Source organism: Tachypleus tridentatus, chromosome 10 (genome assembly GCF_004210375.1).
Source record: "Tachypleus tridentatus isolate NWPU-2018 chromosome 10, ASM421037v1, whole genome shotgun sequence".
Taxonomy (NCBI): domain Eukaryota; kingdom Metazoa; phylum Arthropoda; class Merostomata; order Xiphosura; family Limulidae; genus Tachypleus; species Tachypleus tridentatus.
The window spans coordinates 35,092,210-35,109,406 of NC_134834.1; the positions used below are offsets into that span (position 1 = coordinate 35,092,210).

General features: G+C 33.1%; 1 protein-coding gene across 1 annotated transcript; it reads right to left on the reverse strand.

The window, feature by feature from the left end:
• Positions 1-6,378: 6,378 nt before the first annotated feature.
• On the reverse strand, positions 6,379-17,112 carry LOC143229046 (sodium- and chloride-dependent GABA transporter 1-like). Its single transcript, XM_076460751.1, has 7 exons — positions 12,528-17,112; positions 12,290-12,421; positions 11,941-12,166; positions 10,770-10,900; positions 10,372-10,484; positions 7,224-7,354; positions 6,379-6,468 (listed from the first exon to the last, which is right to left on the reverse strand). The coding sequence occupies exons 1-6, from the start codon at positions 12,769-12,771 to the stop codon at positions 7,271-7,273; spliced, it is 930 nt and encodes a 309-aa protein (XP_076316866.1). The 5' UTR covers positions 12,772-17,112; the 3' UTR covers positions 6,379-6,468; positions 7,224-7,270.
• Positions 17,113-17,197: the final 85 nt, after the last annotated feature.

A 17,197-nucleotide genomic window follows, 5' to 3' on the forward strand; every position in this document is an offset into this window, starting at 1 on the left:
CCATTTTTGTAAAACTAGGTCTTCTTTAAGTATATGATCATATTACTAACACCGAACCTTTTTCATGTACATGATGACATTACTAAAACTAGGTCTTTCTTTTGTTTATAATCATATTAGTACCACTAGATCTTTAGTTCATGATCATATTACTATCACTTGACCTTTTTTAAGTATATGATCATATTGCTAATACTAAATCTTCCTTCAGTACATTATCGTATTACTAAGACTAAATATTTCTTTACTACATGATTATATTACTAACATTAAATCTTCTTTTTGTACGTGATCATATTACTAACACTAGATCTCACTTTAGTACGTGATCATATTATTAACGCTATGTCTTACTTTAATACATGATAATATTACTAACACTAGATCTTACTCCAGTAAATGATCATATTAGTAATTCTAGATGTTACTTTAGTACATGATCATATTACTAATATCAGGACTTCTTTAGTACATGATCATAGTACTAACACCAGAAATTCCTTTAGTAAATAATCATATTGCTGTCTCTAGGTCTTCCTTTAGTAAATAATGATATTAGTAGTAAGGTCACGTACTAAAGTAAGTAATGGTGTAAGTAATGTGATCATGTACCAAAGAAAGGTCTAGTGTTAGTAATATAATCATGTACTAAAGTAAGATATGGTGTTAGTAATATGATCATGTACTAAACGAAGATTTAGTGTTAAAAATATAATCAAGTACTAAAGATCTAGTTGTATAAATATCATCACATACGTGAGAAAGATCTAGTGGAACCTACATCATCATAATCAAAAGGAAGACCCTCTCTTAGTAATATGATGAGGTACAGAAGGAAGGTCTGGTGTTAGTAATATCATCATATACTTATATACTTAAGGAAGATCTAGTGTTAGAAATGTAATGATGTACGTAACAAAGATAGATTTATTTATATGATCATGCAGTAAAGTAAGATTTAGTGTTAGTAATACCATCATATACTAAAGTAAGACCTAGTGTTAGTGATATGATCATGTGTTAAAGGAAGACCTAGTGTTAGTGATATGATCATCTGTTAAAGGATGATCTAGTGTTAGTGATACGATCATGTAGTATAGGAAGACCTAGAGTTAAAATATGATAATGTACTAAAGGAATATCCAGAGTTAATAATATAATCTTGTTCTAAAGATCTAGTGCTAGTAACATCATAACGTACAAAAGGAACATCTGGTGTTAGTAATATGATCATGTACTAAAGAAAGATCCAGTATTAGTAAAATGATCATGAAGTAAAGTAAGATCTAGTGTTGATAATATCATCATGAACTAAAGAAAGACCTTGTGTTAGTAATATCATCATGTAATAAAGGAAGACCTATAATTAGTAATATGGTCATGCATTAAAGGAAGAACTAGAGTTAGTAATATCATCAAGTACTAAAGGAAGACCAAGTGTGAGTAATATGATAATGTACTAGAGTAAAATCTAGTGTTACTGATATGATCATGTACTAAAGAAAGACCTAGTGTTAATAAGATGATCATGTACTAAAGTGAGACACAGTGTTAGTAATATGATCACGTACTAAAGGAGACCTTCTGTTAGTAATATGATCACGTACTAAAGGAGACCTTCTGTAAGTAATATGATCATTAAATAAAGGAAGATATGGTGGTAGTAGTATGATCATGAACTAAAGAAGACCTGATGAAGTAATATGATCCTGTACTAAAAAAAGATCTTGTTTCAGTAATATGATAATGAATTAAGGTAAGTTCTAGTGTTAGTAAAATGACCATGTAGTAAATAAAGACCGAGTGTTTGTAATATGATCATATATATACCAAAGAACAACTGAGTGTAATAATATGATCTTGTGATAAAGAAAGATCCATTGTTAGTGATATGGTAATGTACTAAAGGAAGATCTAGTATTAGTAATATGATCATGCATTAAAATACGATTTAGTGTTAGTTATATGATCAAATACTAAATTAAGATCTAGTGTTAGTAATATGATCATTTAATTAAGTGAGATCTACTATCAGAAAGGAAGACCTGGTATTAGTAATATGTTCATATACTAAAGGAAGATATAGTATTAGTAATGTGATCATGTACAAGAGTAAGAACTAGTGTTAGTAGCATGATCAAGTACATAAGGAAAATCTAGTGTTAGTAATATGATCACGTACTAAAAGAAGATCTAGTGTTAAAAATATGACCACGTACTAAAGATCTGTAGTTAGTAATATGATCGTGTACTAAAGTAAGATCTGGTGCTAGAAATATGATCATGTACTAAAGTAAGATCTGGTGTAAGTATTATGATCATGTACTAAAGTAAGATTTAGTTTTAGTAATATGATAACGTACTAAAGATGTATAGTAAGGAATATTATCATGCACAAATAGAGGACCTAGTGTTAAAAATATGTACATGTACTAAATGAAGGCCTACTGTTAGTAATATGATCACGTAGTAAAGGAAGATTTATTCTTTGTAATATGACCATGTACTAAAGGAAGACCTAGTTTTAATAATGTGATAAAGTACTAAAGGAAGATTTGGTTTTAAAAATATGATCACCTACTGAACATTTAGTGTTAGTAATATGATCATGTAGTAAAGAAAGACCTAGTGTTAGTAATACGATCATGTACTAAAAGAAGATCAAATGTTAGTAATATGATCATGTACTAAAGTAAGATCTAGTGTTCGTAATCTGGTCAGGTACTAAAGATCTATTGTTAATAATATGGTCACGTACTAAAGGAAGACCCAGTGCTAGAAATATGATCATGTACTGAAGGAATGCCTTGTGTTAGTGATACGATCACGTAGAAAAGGAAGATCTGGTGTTAGTAATTTGATCATGTACTAAAGGAAGATCTAGTATTAGTAATATGATCAAGTACTATAGGAAGGCCTAGTGTTTGTAATGTGATGATGTACTAGTATTTGTAATGTGATGATGTACTAAAGGATGATCTAGTGTTAGTAATATGATGATGCACTAAAGTAAGAGCTAGTGTTAGTAATAAGATGGTGTACTAAAGGAAGCATTGTGTTAAAATACGATTATGTACTAAAAGAAGATCTAGATTTAGTAATATGATCATGTACTGAAAGAAGACCTGGTGTTAGTAATACTGACATTTTCTGAAGGAAGATCTAGTATTAGTAATATAATCATGTATTAAAGGAAGACCTAGTGTTAAAAATATTATCATGTACTAAACAAAGATCTAGTGTTAGTAATAAGATCACGTACTAAAGAAGGATCTAGTGTTAGTAATAAGATCACGTACTAAAGAAGGATCTAGTGTTAGTAATGTGATCACATAGACTTTTTAACAGTTAAATGTGAAGTATTTCTTGGATTGTCAACTTAAGATTTCCAGAGTCTGACAGTTGATTCGTTTGACTCTGAGCTCGAAATCTTGGCCAAGTGCCTTTGTTAATTTCTGAGAAGGTTGAAGTTTCGGAGTTATGCCAGCAATCAACCGCTTAAATGAAAAAAAAAAAAAAAGAATTCAAAAGTTGAGGTATAACTTCCTAATCTGAACATTAACCTCATTTATCATCATAAATATTATATCTGGAAATATTAAAATAAATGATATTTATACCTAAAGAAACTGGTGTAGTTTAGTAATATCTTGTTTGCCAACTTTGAGACTGTCTGTATAGTCAATATAAGTGTTGAAAATCTACTACAGTATGATCATGTACTAAAGGAGGATCTAGTGTTAGTAATATGATTATGTACTAAAGGAAAACATGATAATAAGTTTCAGTATGAATCGAGTAAGTGAGATAAATGATCTGTTATCACAATTAACATATAGTATTCTAACTTGCTGAAGGTTCAAAGTTCATTTCGTTACTTACAGTGAACAAATGTACAAATCCAGGTCCTCCGTTATCTTTAAATACTTTTATAGCTCCACCATAGGTGAGGGTGAATACAGTTTACTGTAACTGAGATATAACGTGGCTGTTTATGTCAATGTCAGTGACCGAAATAATTAATACTATTATGCAATCTGTTGTGCTGAAATACAACTAGTTCTCAATATCAGAAGTGGAAATTGAGGCTCATGAAATGTTTCGTCATCTATTGAATGACACCTCAAACAAAAATCAATAAAAAATTCACACTTTGGATTTGGTTTGTTTTGAGTTTCGTGCAAAGCTACATGAGGTGTATATGCGCTAGCCGTCCCTAATTTAGCAGTGTAAGACTACAGGGAAGGCAGCCAGTCATCATCACCCTCGGCCAACTCGTGAGCTTCTCTTTTACGAACGAATAATGGAATTGACCGTTACATTATAATTCCCTCACGGCTGAAAGGACGAACATATTTGGTGTGACGGGGATTCGAACCCGCGACCCTCGGATTACGAGTCGAGTGTCTTAACCACCTGACCATATCGGGCCTACACTTTGTGTATTCAAGATTTACACAATTATAAAAATAATTGTGGTATGTGTAACCATCATTTCTTTATCACATAATATGATTGTAAATAAAAGTACTGTGTGCTCAACAGGAACAGAACTTTAAGTATGTCAAGATCCTGATTATATACTTATTGATAAATGTTTTAAATGTAATACTAAAATTGCGGTTGTTAAAACTAAATTTAATTTTCAATGAACGGTGCCATCTTTAACACATAAAACATTAATGTTTATATCAGAAACATATATGAATGGTTTGAGTTCTGTACTTTGAATCATTTTGATGCAACATTACTAAATTACACAATCCGAACACATTTCCCATGAGGTGTTCATTCCTTTGGTCGTGTGTAGCTGGAACATACAAGTACCTTTGATCCTGCTAGCTTGTTGTGTGAGGTTTCAAAGAATGGTGTCTTTTGAATCCTGAAAGGTGCCACAAACAAACTCCGATATCAGACTTGGATTCAACGATCATAAAAATCTATCCTTAAATTTCCATTACTCCAGTTGGATTATCGGGCGAATTTCGTCCTATTCTTCTTGGAAAGGAGTCTGTGGCATTTAGATGAGGACGTTTTTTGGGACCAAACCCGAACTCACCATTAAAATACCGATAATCGCGAGCTGATATAATCCACTAATTCCAATGTTATACTGTTATTGGTAACATAGGAGTATCAAACTTACCAAACAAACGGCTGGAGAGACAAAGACCCAGTTAGCGAGGAAGTACCAGTTAGGCCGATATCCTGTCATCTCTTCAATGTTGCTAGACAACCTTTTTATACCTGAAATAATTTATTGTTATTAATATTTTAACAAATTTATTGTTTTACTGGTTGTTACCTTCACGTAAAAAAAACACTTGACATAAAACCTGAATTAAATTAAAAGTATATTTGTTAATTAATAGTTCAAGTTTATAATGAAAACAACTGAAAATCCCGCAAAAGATTAAAAACAAAAAAGGCCCCTAATGGTTAAGGTGCTCGACTCGTAAACTGAGGGTCGCGGATCCGAATCCCTGTCAAACGAAACATGCTCGCTTTTTAAGCCATGAAGGCATTATAAAGTAATGGTTAATCCTACCATTCGTTGGTAAAAGAGTATCCCAAGAGTTGGCGGCGAGTGGTGACACCTAGCTGCCTTCTCTCTAATCTTATACTGCTATATTAGTGATGCTAGCGCAGACAGTCCTTATGTAGCTTTCGCAAATTTAAAAAAAAAGTAAGAAGATGATTTAAAGGAAGAATAGGCCTAGCGAATCTGATCCTTTTTGGTAATAAAGTTAAAAAAAAACTAGAAAGAGTGAAGCGAAGAAAAAATTAAGTTGTCAAAACTATTGGCTTTTGAGTTCAATAATACAAGGATTAAATGTAATGAATAACTAACTATCACCTCTAAAGAGAAACTTAAGTAAGACACAATCTTCTACGGTTAACTTGAGAACAATATATCATCATCTATAGGGAGAGCTTGCACATAGTACAACAGCACATTCTAGGGTTAACTTCAGAATAATGCAACACCACCTTTGAGGGGCAACTTGCATATAGCACAACAGCGCGTTCTACAGTTAATTTCAGAATAATATATCATCTTTTAGGGGTAATTTGGATATAGCACATCAGTACGTTCTAGGGTTAACTTGAGAATAATACAACAACATATTTTAGAAGTAACTTGCATATAGTACAACAGCATGTTCTAGGGTTAACCTGCATATAATAAGATACCACCCTTTAAGATTAACTTGTTTATTGTACAACAGCTCCTCCTAGGATTAACATACGTAAAACACATCATCACATTCTACGGAACAGAATAACAACATATAAATAAACAGATATATAAGAAGTTGGAAGTGACGTAAGAAATAATGCAGGACATGCCATTTGAAACTTACCATAAACCCATGTAATAGCTATAGTTTGAAAGAAAACAGTGAACAGTAGAGTCATTCCACTGGCAGAATAATAATCCATCAGTTGAAATATGTACATGCCCCCCTGAAAAGTAAAAAGATTATTTTAGTGACTAATACAATCAGTTTAAAGAAATCCAGTCAGAATTATTACTTAACAGTTTCGTTTTGATTAAATATATTTTATTACAAGTTACAGTTTCCATATTCTAGATACAAGATAACACCATGGTAAAGCCACAGAAATAAACAGATATATTAGAAGTGGAACGTTACTGAATAAATATAATAGTATTGGGAGTTGTGCTTATGATAAGTTTTATTTATTACGTTATTTTTACAGTAAATAAGATTTTATTTAGTACTACCCACCCAATATTAGACATCATGCACTACACACCCAACATAAGTCTTCATGCACTACACATTATCATGAGACATCACGGACTACACACCCAACATTAGTCTTCATGCACTACACATCATTAGACATCATGCACTACACATCATCATTAGATCACGTACTACACACCCAACATTAGACATCATGCATCATGTGCTACACATCATCATTAGACGTCATGTACTACAGACGCATCATTACATAACAAACTGAGATAGTTATAGATATCTTTCTACAGGAACTAACATCTCACTCTACAGCAGTACCTAACTGTTATCATCATTGACACCATTAATTATGACGTCATTACTGAAGACATCTTGGATAAGATGACGGCTTGAGGAACAATTTTTTTTTGACGGACAAATGAAACATCTACCATAATGATATCTTCCTTTTACTCGTTTATTGATTTTTTTTAATATTATGGAACATACCTTAGTGACCATTGGTAGGCCTAACACGTATAAGATGATGGCAATTCCTATGGTAAATACTTCTTTCGCCATCTCAAAAGAGACGCCCATTCGTCCACGATTCCTGTAATACAAGATTCCATGGTGCAGAACTGAAAAACAAAAACTGACCAATATCAGTGCACATGTTGTCATAACATACAGATCAAAGTAACTTAATAACATAGTTAGACAGATTTATATAAATTGTATATGTACACTGCTGGCCAAAATCTTAAGGCCAATGAAAAAAAAAGAAAATATGTATTTTGCTTTGTTAGACTCAACCACTTATTTGAGTCGAGCTTCGAAAGATGCAAATAAGAAAAGGGAAAATAAAAATAAAAAACCTTTTTATCACTTAATAGAGAAAATGTGAACACTATGAAATTAGCCTACATACTAGTTGGTCAAAAGTTTAAGACCATGCTGAAACGAAGCGTTAATCAATAAACACGTAACGAAATTTAGTCATTTGTGTTCAAGCATTAGCATTGTCAACATCTTCCACTGGTATCTCCTGTGTTACATTGGGTAAAAACATGGCAAAGGCGAAAAAGTTGACAGAGTTTGAACGTGGCAGCATTGTCGAGGTGCAAAATTAAGGTATCTCTCAACATGCCATCACTGGTGACACTGGGCGTAGTAAAACTGCTGTTGCAAATTTCTTAAAAGATCATGAGGAATACGGAACGATAATTTCAAGTGGTCGGCCCAAGGACATTTCGCCGGCGTTGAGCAGGAGGATTCGACGGGTTGTCCGGCAAGACAACAGCCGATCGTCGAACCAGATTAAGGCCCTTACGGACACAGAATACAGCTCAAGGACAATAAGACGGCATCTACGAGAGAAAGGCTTTAAAAATCGTAAACGCCTTCAAAGGTCACGCCTCCTTCCACACCACAAAACAGCTCGGTTAAACTTTGCTGAGAAGCACCAAACACGAGACGTAGAAAAGTGGAAGAAAGTTTTGTTTTCCAATGAGAAAAAAGTTAACCTGGACGGTCCAGATGGCTTCCAACGTTACTGGCACGATAAGGATATCCCACCGGAGAAATTTTCTACACGACACAGTGGAGAAGATTCCATCATGATCTGGGGCACTTTCTCCTTCCATGGAACAATGAAGCTTCAGGTTATAAAGGGGCATCAAACAGCAACTGGCTACATTGGCATGTTGGCGAGAGCATCCTTATTGACTGAAGGCCCTCGCTTGTATGGAAATAACTGGATCTTTCAGCAGAACAACGCTGCAATCCACAATGCCCGCAGGACAAAGGACTTTTTCATGGCAAATAACGTAATTCTTTGGAACCATCCAGCGTGTTCGCCCGAACTGGACCCCATTGAAAATGTTTGGGGATAGATGGCAAAGAAAGTCTATAGAAATGGACGTCATTTTCAAACAGTGCATGATATTCGTAAAGCCATCTTCACCACTTGGAATAATGTACCAGCCAGCCTTCTGCGAAATTTTATATCGACCATGCCAAAGCGAATGTTTGCAGTTATTCGCAATGACGGCCGTACAACTCACTACTGAGACCACTTGTTGGGCATTTCCTACCCTGTTTAGGACTTCTTTTGGTATGGTCTTAAACTTTTGACCAGCTAGTATTTACACTAATTTCATAGTGTTCACATTTTCCCTATTAAATGCTAAAAAAGTTTTTTATTTTTATTTTCCATTTTCTTATTTTCATTTTTCGAAGCTCTACTCAAATAAGTGGTTGAGTCTAACAACGCAAAATGCATATTTTTTCTTTATGTTCACTGGCATTTAAGATTTTGGCCAGCAGTATATATATATTTAGTGGATTAGTGTTTTATATAATAAAGTTTCAAACATACGTGTTATTATTTAGTTTGATAACGTAATACTTCATTTTGCGTGAGAGGACGTTTTAAGTTATAAGTTTCTAATATAGAAGTTTATCTCCATGGATCACTGAAGAATGGTACTTTGAAATTTCTTACATATTGAAATACTTAAACAGTGATAAACAGTTAAACAATATGTGGTTACGCATCCATTGTTTGATTTGTTAGATATAAAAGAGAACATAATAATGTAAACTCAGGTGACATGTGTAGCAACAAGTATATGTACCACACAACAAACATGTGTTAGAGGTAGCAGTTGAAACATACAACAATCTGAAACTAGGACAAGAATAACGTGGTAAGATTTGTTGCAGGTATCAACCACGTAACTCATTAGTGACATAAGTAACAACTTACAAACATATGTAGCAACTGCAAGAGGTATTAACCATGTAGCTGATATAGTTCATTACTATTATATGTGGCACATAACTAACAAATGTAACACGTAACAGCCATGTAACTTGTTACTAATATATGTAACACGACAGGAAAACTTAGGAGGTATCCATCGTGTAGATGATACCTGTTATATGTAACAAGTCACACACAATTGTAGGATGTAGCATACACACGTATTAACAATTGTATTGTCACTCGACACGTGACTTGCGACCAAATATTTGATAGGGCAGAGGAGGAAATAAAATATTTGATATTAGCAACACACCGGAGGGCTAGTTTTGTTAAACTGAAAAATTATATGTTACACGCACACCAGGGAAGAATATATGGGAGTCATGGAGTAAAACAGTTCGTAGCTTCTACCGTTAGCTCCTGTTGCTACTCAGACTGTCAGTGCAATTATTGTCAATGATATCCTTTCATTTCATCAACTACAAGGTTTACAAATTTCACGTATTAGCCTTACGTTTATTGAGGGATTGGCAGAATTTCTAAATCCCAAAAAACAGTCGCAACTTGCTAATTGTTTTCCCCATACCTATCGGTTCTCTCATATATCTCTTGTTCTTCGTTGAAATGTGTATTAGGGTAAAATGTAACGGACTTACTAAATAACACCCCCACGTTAACGTTACTCACGTTTTTATACTGCTAAAATTGTTTATTTCACTTCCAAAAAGATTCCATACGTCGAGCCACGCACAAGACGTTAAAACTCCCACCAAGCAAACGATAACAGAAACGTATAAATTTGAAACAAAACGAAAAGACAGTGTTTAGTCTCTGAATATTTCACAATGTTGACGTACATTAAGACACATCAACATATTATCTGCTCACCTGACTGTTTATGCCGAGAATTAGTAGCATGAAGAAGAATACAGTTGCCCATAAAAGTAGAGGTGGCAACTGTAAAACAACTTCAGGGTAGATGAGAAATGCTAACCCTGGACCTGAAGAAAATACACCATGTTAGATTATATCTAAACAAAGACCGTGTTTGTACTCTGAAAATAACACAACAGGTCACTGTCGGATAATACTTAGTGTGTATAAAGATGTTGATACACTGTAACTTACCAATAGACGTTTCATTTTAAATGTTTTAGAACCAAGATTCAAGAAAATATTAATAAAGTTTGTTCTGAAATATTCTGTTACACGTTGATTTAGTACAGAAACAGAACTTTTAGTGTTTATATAAACAACTGAAGCACTAGAAGACTGAATTATCTTACCGGACTTCACAACGTCAGCAACTTCAGTCCCGTCGCCTTTCAAGTAGGCCATGTGACCGAGGACGGAAAATATCACAGTACCAGCAAATATACTGGTAGCAGGGTTAACAATACATAGAATATATCCGTCTCTAGAAACAAGATATAGAAACAATAATGAATGTGTGCAAAGTGTACAATAATATCCATGGAAACAGAAACACTGAAAGAATAACGAATACAGAGTACAGAGAATTATTACATTGAACATTTTTGTGCAAATCATTGTTAAATAATTAAATTAAAAAATAAGAAAATATTTCTTAAGAGTTTGTTTGTAATTATCAAAAGTAATCAATTTTTTTATATTTTTACCTTTAACTTTGTCATTGTTAGTAGCTATTAAGCACAAAGTTACACACTGAGATATCTGTTTCTTGCATAATAAGTCTGCAGACATACCGTTATGCCACTAGGAAGCCACCTTTACTTTTTTTTCTACTATTACAAGTATTTATTTCAATTGAAATTCAAATACAAATAATTTTATTTAAAGATTCAGCAGCTTTGTTTTGAAAATTATTGTATAATTCATAATAATAAGGAATTTTTTCTTCAAAATATTTTCCTCTTTTTATTAGTAGATTTACGTTGTATAATTTTCCAAGATAGTTATTTTGACATCAGTAAATGAATATTTGTTAATGGGATCTATTTCAATAGAAATGGGAAGATCTTTATTACTCTGAGATCTACCTAGATTGAAACTTAAATGTAAAGGATTAGTTGTTTGTTCTACATACTTAAACCACATATATTATAAGTTAATAAATAAATTATATTATCATTTTACATAGTGGTATATCTTAAAATAAATGTTGAAAATCCATTGTGGCTGGACAAGTTAAACATCTTGGACTATCGACAATATATTTTTCATAACTTAAAGTATAAAATGTAAATTACTGGTAAACAGTTAACTGGGCTAAAAACCAGTGTACAAATGTAGAAAATGAATAAATAACAAAATTATGTTGATAGAAAATAGTTATTTAATTGTACTCCCATTGTAATATATATATGTATATATATACATAGAAAACAATAATTTGAGAACATTAGATCCAAATACGACTTATATTTATTCATGGAAAATAATAGATTCATCTGAAAAATAAAAAATTAAACCTACTCCCAGAATTCGGTTATAGGTGATTTTGCTTCGGTGACTGTAATATTGAGATTTGTAATGTTGGTTCCCTCTTTCATACAGTATTTTGTGTTCCACCAATTACCACACGATTCACAAGGCAGTTGTGACGTCATTGAGAACACGAAGTAGAATAAAGTCCAAGCTATTATCACCACGTAGTAGATATTATAGAGACAAACGATGGTCATTGAAGCAAAGTCAATTCCTAGTGAAAGTATAGATTACATAATATAAGAACTGTTGACATATTTGAGACACAAGCATGAGTTATGTATATCCGGAAAAGGTGAAACATACTAAGGCACTAGAAGTAAACAACAATAGCTACCTTTAAAGATAGGAACTAAATTCCAGACCTCGATACCACCAATGCTGAGGTACTGACCAATGGCCACTTCCAGGAAGAATAGAGGAACAGCACACAAGACTAAACAGATGAGGTAGGGAAACAAAAATGCCCCTAAATAACAAACAACAACATATAATCCATTAGAACCACCGATTTACCATTTAGTAAGGTAAAGCTTTAATGTATATTATGTTGGACTAAACCACGAGACACGTACCTCCACCATTTTCATAACACAAGTATGGAAATCGCCATACGTTGCCAAGACCGACAGCGTAGTTTATAGAACTTAAAACAAAGTCCAGTTTTCCTTCCCATTCCCCACGTTCTGGTTCTTTCTCCTTATCTGGATTTGTTACCGACTGGTTCATTTCATCAGGTATTGTGATCATTTCCACTCCATTTTCTACACTGACGGTTTCTGATGTTTCATTTTCAGGAGATACTTTATTCAAGGACATAACTTTAACACAAACAAGTGCTGTAGAAAACAAAATACACTGTCAAGATATATATGTATATATACAGTTGAAAAAGCATACAGTTATATACATGTACAGTTGAAGCGATGAAGAAATAAATACACCTCAGAAAACCAGTAAAATAAATTTGTTTAAATGTTCTGTTTCATTTAATCCATTAGACACAACTTCTATGTGCACCCATACCCTTAATTGTATCATTTAAAACCATTTTCATGTGCACATATACACAGAAATTTATCTAGGGAAACATTAATTCCGTACAATCAAATACATTATGTAACTGTACGTTCCAAGAGATGTCACTTATGTGTATTTATGTTTTATTCAAGTAGATCCATTTTTAAGTTTCGTATGTTAAAATTTTTATATTTTAAACTGCTACAATTTCTTCTTTGTTTATATAGTTTTCTAAATTTCTTAAACAAGTTTTCAAGCATAAAAAACCTAAAAATGAAATTCAGAAAGATAATATTAAAACTGACAATATATTTAACACAATAATTCCAACATTGCTGAGTCGTTGTTATCCTTATGTACATTTATTAAAGCCAGGATTGGTCAGAAATTAGGATTTCTCTTCGTTCTGCACTTTATTGGTTGATTTTCTGTTCACCGTTTGATTTAATAAAATTATGCTAGGGGCGCTTCCTACTGAATGGTTGGTTGTTGACTTGCTGCCTCAAGCAGTAAGTAAAAACCATGAACAGTAGAGTAGAAAGGTGTTTTCTGTTGTTTGTTGTTCGGTTGCTGTGTGAAGTTCGTGTCCCGTGCTTCAAACGTCCACTCTTTTCCTAAGTTAATTAATACAGTAGTCCTAATATATCCTTAAGTGGGTTTTGACAGTGAAAAAACTCTGCCCCGTAGAAATTTTTATTTCCTTGACGTCATGACAGGTCTGTTAAAGAAAAGTTCGAATACCAAAAACCTGAAGGTCGTTTTGTCGGCCAGTTCTGTTTGTGTCTCAATAAAACGTACATCACAAATCTCACTCCAGTTTCCTTATTTTTATAAATATCAGTCACTTAAAAACCTCTTAGTTTTAAATGAAAAAATTAGTTACTTATGATGTGATGGTGGCTTCCTCATTTTAAAATAATAATAGACAGTCGCCTAAGATGTAATGTTCACCTCCAACTGTTATAACAACAACAAAAAACATTTACTTATGATTTGATAGTACCTTCCATATGTTAGAATATCAATAGGCAGTCGCTTAAGGTGTAATGTTGACCTCCAGTTGTTCGGAGAACAAAAAACAGTAATCTGAGAAGTGATACTGGCTATGTGTGGAGATAAAATATTCATCCAGTGTTGTTGAGTTTATCAACAAGTGCGAATAATGAATGACGTGTAGTGATTTGTTTATAAAAAATGCGACGATTTGTCCTGATTTCTTTGAGTATTACAATTTGAACAATTGTTAGTCAAGTCTAGCACTACGACATTTGCAAATGTGTTTACAGTTATGAAACTTGAAATAGTGGTTATAAAATAAATTGGGACACTTAAAGTAAGTACATGTACCTCTTTTACTGTTCTGTGTGTTTTAGGTTAAGGTTAAAACATAGCCGGCTTCCTTTCGATATTAAATGTGAATCGTCTTTGATTAACAGAGAAATATAAAATAAACACGTCTTTCGCTTCATAACAAAACCTATCAGGTCATCTAATACATGGTCTGAAATAAAAATCTGGTGGACAAGAAGAATGGTGTGTCTTACTGTTAGACATACATTAATACTAAAATGTCATTCTTCGCCAGCTGATGTAATTAATACCATTTCCTTTAGCATAGTTAGTTTAATGTTTCATATAAACTAATGCTAAAATAATGCTATAGTTGTTTCTTATGATATGAAAATACGAGAAAAAAAAAACGTTAGAGAAGACACCGAATGTTGCGTTCTCTTTCTTCTCGTTTATGCCCCCCGCTAGTACAGCAGTATGTCTCCGGATTTACAACGCTAAAATTAGGGGTTCGATTCCCCTCGGTGGGCTGAGCAGATAGCCCGATGTGGCTTTGCTATAAAAAAAACAACACAAAACACACTCTTCTCGTTTAAATAAAATTACCCAACTGCTTTTTCTATGGTTTATTCTCGTATTGTAGGTGATGTTTACTATACTATCTTTGCCAGTTTGTTATTATACTTTAAGAGTAAAATATTGCCTCTATTATAAAACACTTACGAGAAAAACACAAACAACTATGAAGGCTGCTGAAATAAATAAAAATACCCTTACAACTATAGCCAAGATCTGTTTTTATTACCTTAAGTTTTGTTTTACAACTTTTTCCAGAACTACGAAAACAAAACGAACAAACTGCGTTGTGTTTAACTTTTATTTTTCGTTTCCCTGTCATATGAGAGTTGCGTCACTACATTTATAGGCTTAACATTATCCCTTAATAACAAGAAACAGCATTTCAGCAACAAGCTAATGATACAAGAAACCATATAGGAAAGCGTTAAGGAAAGAAATGTATGTACATATAGATTTTCAAACCTTTTGGTAATAAAAGTTTACCGTTTAACGTATTGTAGTACGAATCCTACAAATCTAAATAAGCCTAATGTTGAAATTCATTGACATAGGCTTCGCTGAAAAATAAATGCCCGTGATAGCGTGAGGTTGGAAAGAACAGATTTAATTTCATTATAAAAACAATAAAAGAAAATCAACTGAAATTGAAATACGTAATTCCATTTCTGGGTTTACCCCGTAAAGAAACATGCATAACTGATATCAACCTTTCTGAAAATGAAACTAAACCCAAAAGTTCAACATAAAAAAAAAATCACAACAAAGCTATGGAAACAAATTACAAATGAAAAATATGCACTTAATTCATCACAGGACAAAAAACGATCTCCGACAATTTTCAACATTCCAAAACAACAACGACTCACTGAGCTATTTCCCAACAAAACAAAAAGCTGGTTCATTAAAATTATTCCTATATAATGTAGAGAATAAACTTCGAAAATGTTAAACGACAAGATATCTATAAAACAAAATTTGGCACAAGCAGGAAGGAAATGTTTGTTTATAGTTAACTTTGAAGATACGTATCAGGTTAGCGGTTTCTAGCGTTTTAAGTCCCCAGCCATAACTAGGAGCCAAACGAAAGGCCTAACACTTCTTAACGCAAATCAAATCAAATATCTGTATCGATATCTGTTTATCTCAAATAAAATTACATAACGTTTCCACTTCCATCTTAAGTTGTATAATAGCATTTAAGGTAAGAATTACATAGAGATTTCATAGTAAGATGTAAATGGAAAGACTAGTTGTGAAGAGACAAACGAAATACAGTTTGATTTGTTTGTTTTGAATTTCACGCAAAGCTATTAGCGCTAGCCGCCCTAATTTAGCAGTGTAACACTAGAGGGAAAACAGTTAATCATAACCACCCACCACCAACTCTTAGACTACTGTTTTACCAACAAATAGCGGGATTGACCGTCACTTTATATCTCTCCCACGGCTGAAAGGGCATATTTGGTGCGACAGGGATTCGAATCCGCGACGCTCGGATTACCAGTCGAGCGCCTTAACCACCTGGCCAATAGTAGAGAACACAGTGTTAACACTTACATATCGTGTATAATAGTATAGAACACCGATATAACACTCGTGTGCTGTTTATAAATAGAAGATAAAGATTTAAATTTTCTGTTGTGTATAACACAAGACAACACTGACTTAATACTCGTGTATTATATAATATTCTAAAGGATGCTGACAGAACATTGTTTATTTTCTAAGTTATTAATATTGAATTGTATATCCATTTGATATTATTTCGTGATTTATATTTTTCTATATTATAGTGCTATTAATTGATAATAAAACCTGGAAACTGATCTTTTAATTGAAGTAATTATTTATACCATTTACTCCGTAGGCCTTTGTAGATCACTGGACAATCTGTATTTTATTCTGATATTGTTGTCAATACTGAGAGTTATTTATTATATTTACTCTGAAGGCCTCCTTGGTTCACTCGACAATCTATGTTCTAATATAATATTGTTGTTATTACTGATAGTTATTTATTATATTTACTCTGAAGGCCTCCTTGGTTCATTCGACAATCTATGTTTTAATACAGTATTGTTCTTACTACTGGTAGTTTTTAGTATAGGGACTGATTTCTGTTTGTGATAGAGGAAAATCAGACTGTGTTCACCGTGGGAAATCAAAACCCGAATTTTAGCTCCATAAGTTCGTAGACTTACCGCAGACCCTCCGGAGGACACTGGACCAGAAATCTACATTATAGACTCATCGTGAAATTAAATTTATTGTGATTATTACTTGCACGTGTACGAAGTCAAATCACTCACCGCCAATTCTATCTGTATATGGAATCTGCATGGTAGTCTTTGCATTA

Bases quoted from the DNA above. Each gene is read 5' to 3' on its own strand.
- LOC143229046 (XM_076460751.1), bottom strand. From the start codon at position 12,771: ATGTCCTTGAATAAAGTATCTCCTGAAAATGAAACATCAGAAACCGTC. The intron at 12,422-12,527 runs GTACGTGTCTCG...TTTGTTATTTAG, and splicing joins GTGTTATGAAAATGGTGGAG to GGGCATTTTTGTTTCCCTAC. The intron at 12,167-12,289 runs GTAGCTATTGTT...TACTTTCACTAG, and splicing joins TTTAGTTCCTATCTTTAAAG to GAATTGACTTTGCTTCAATG.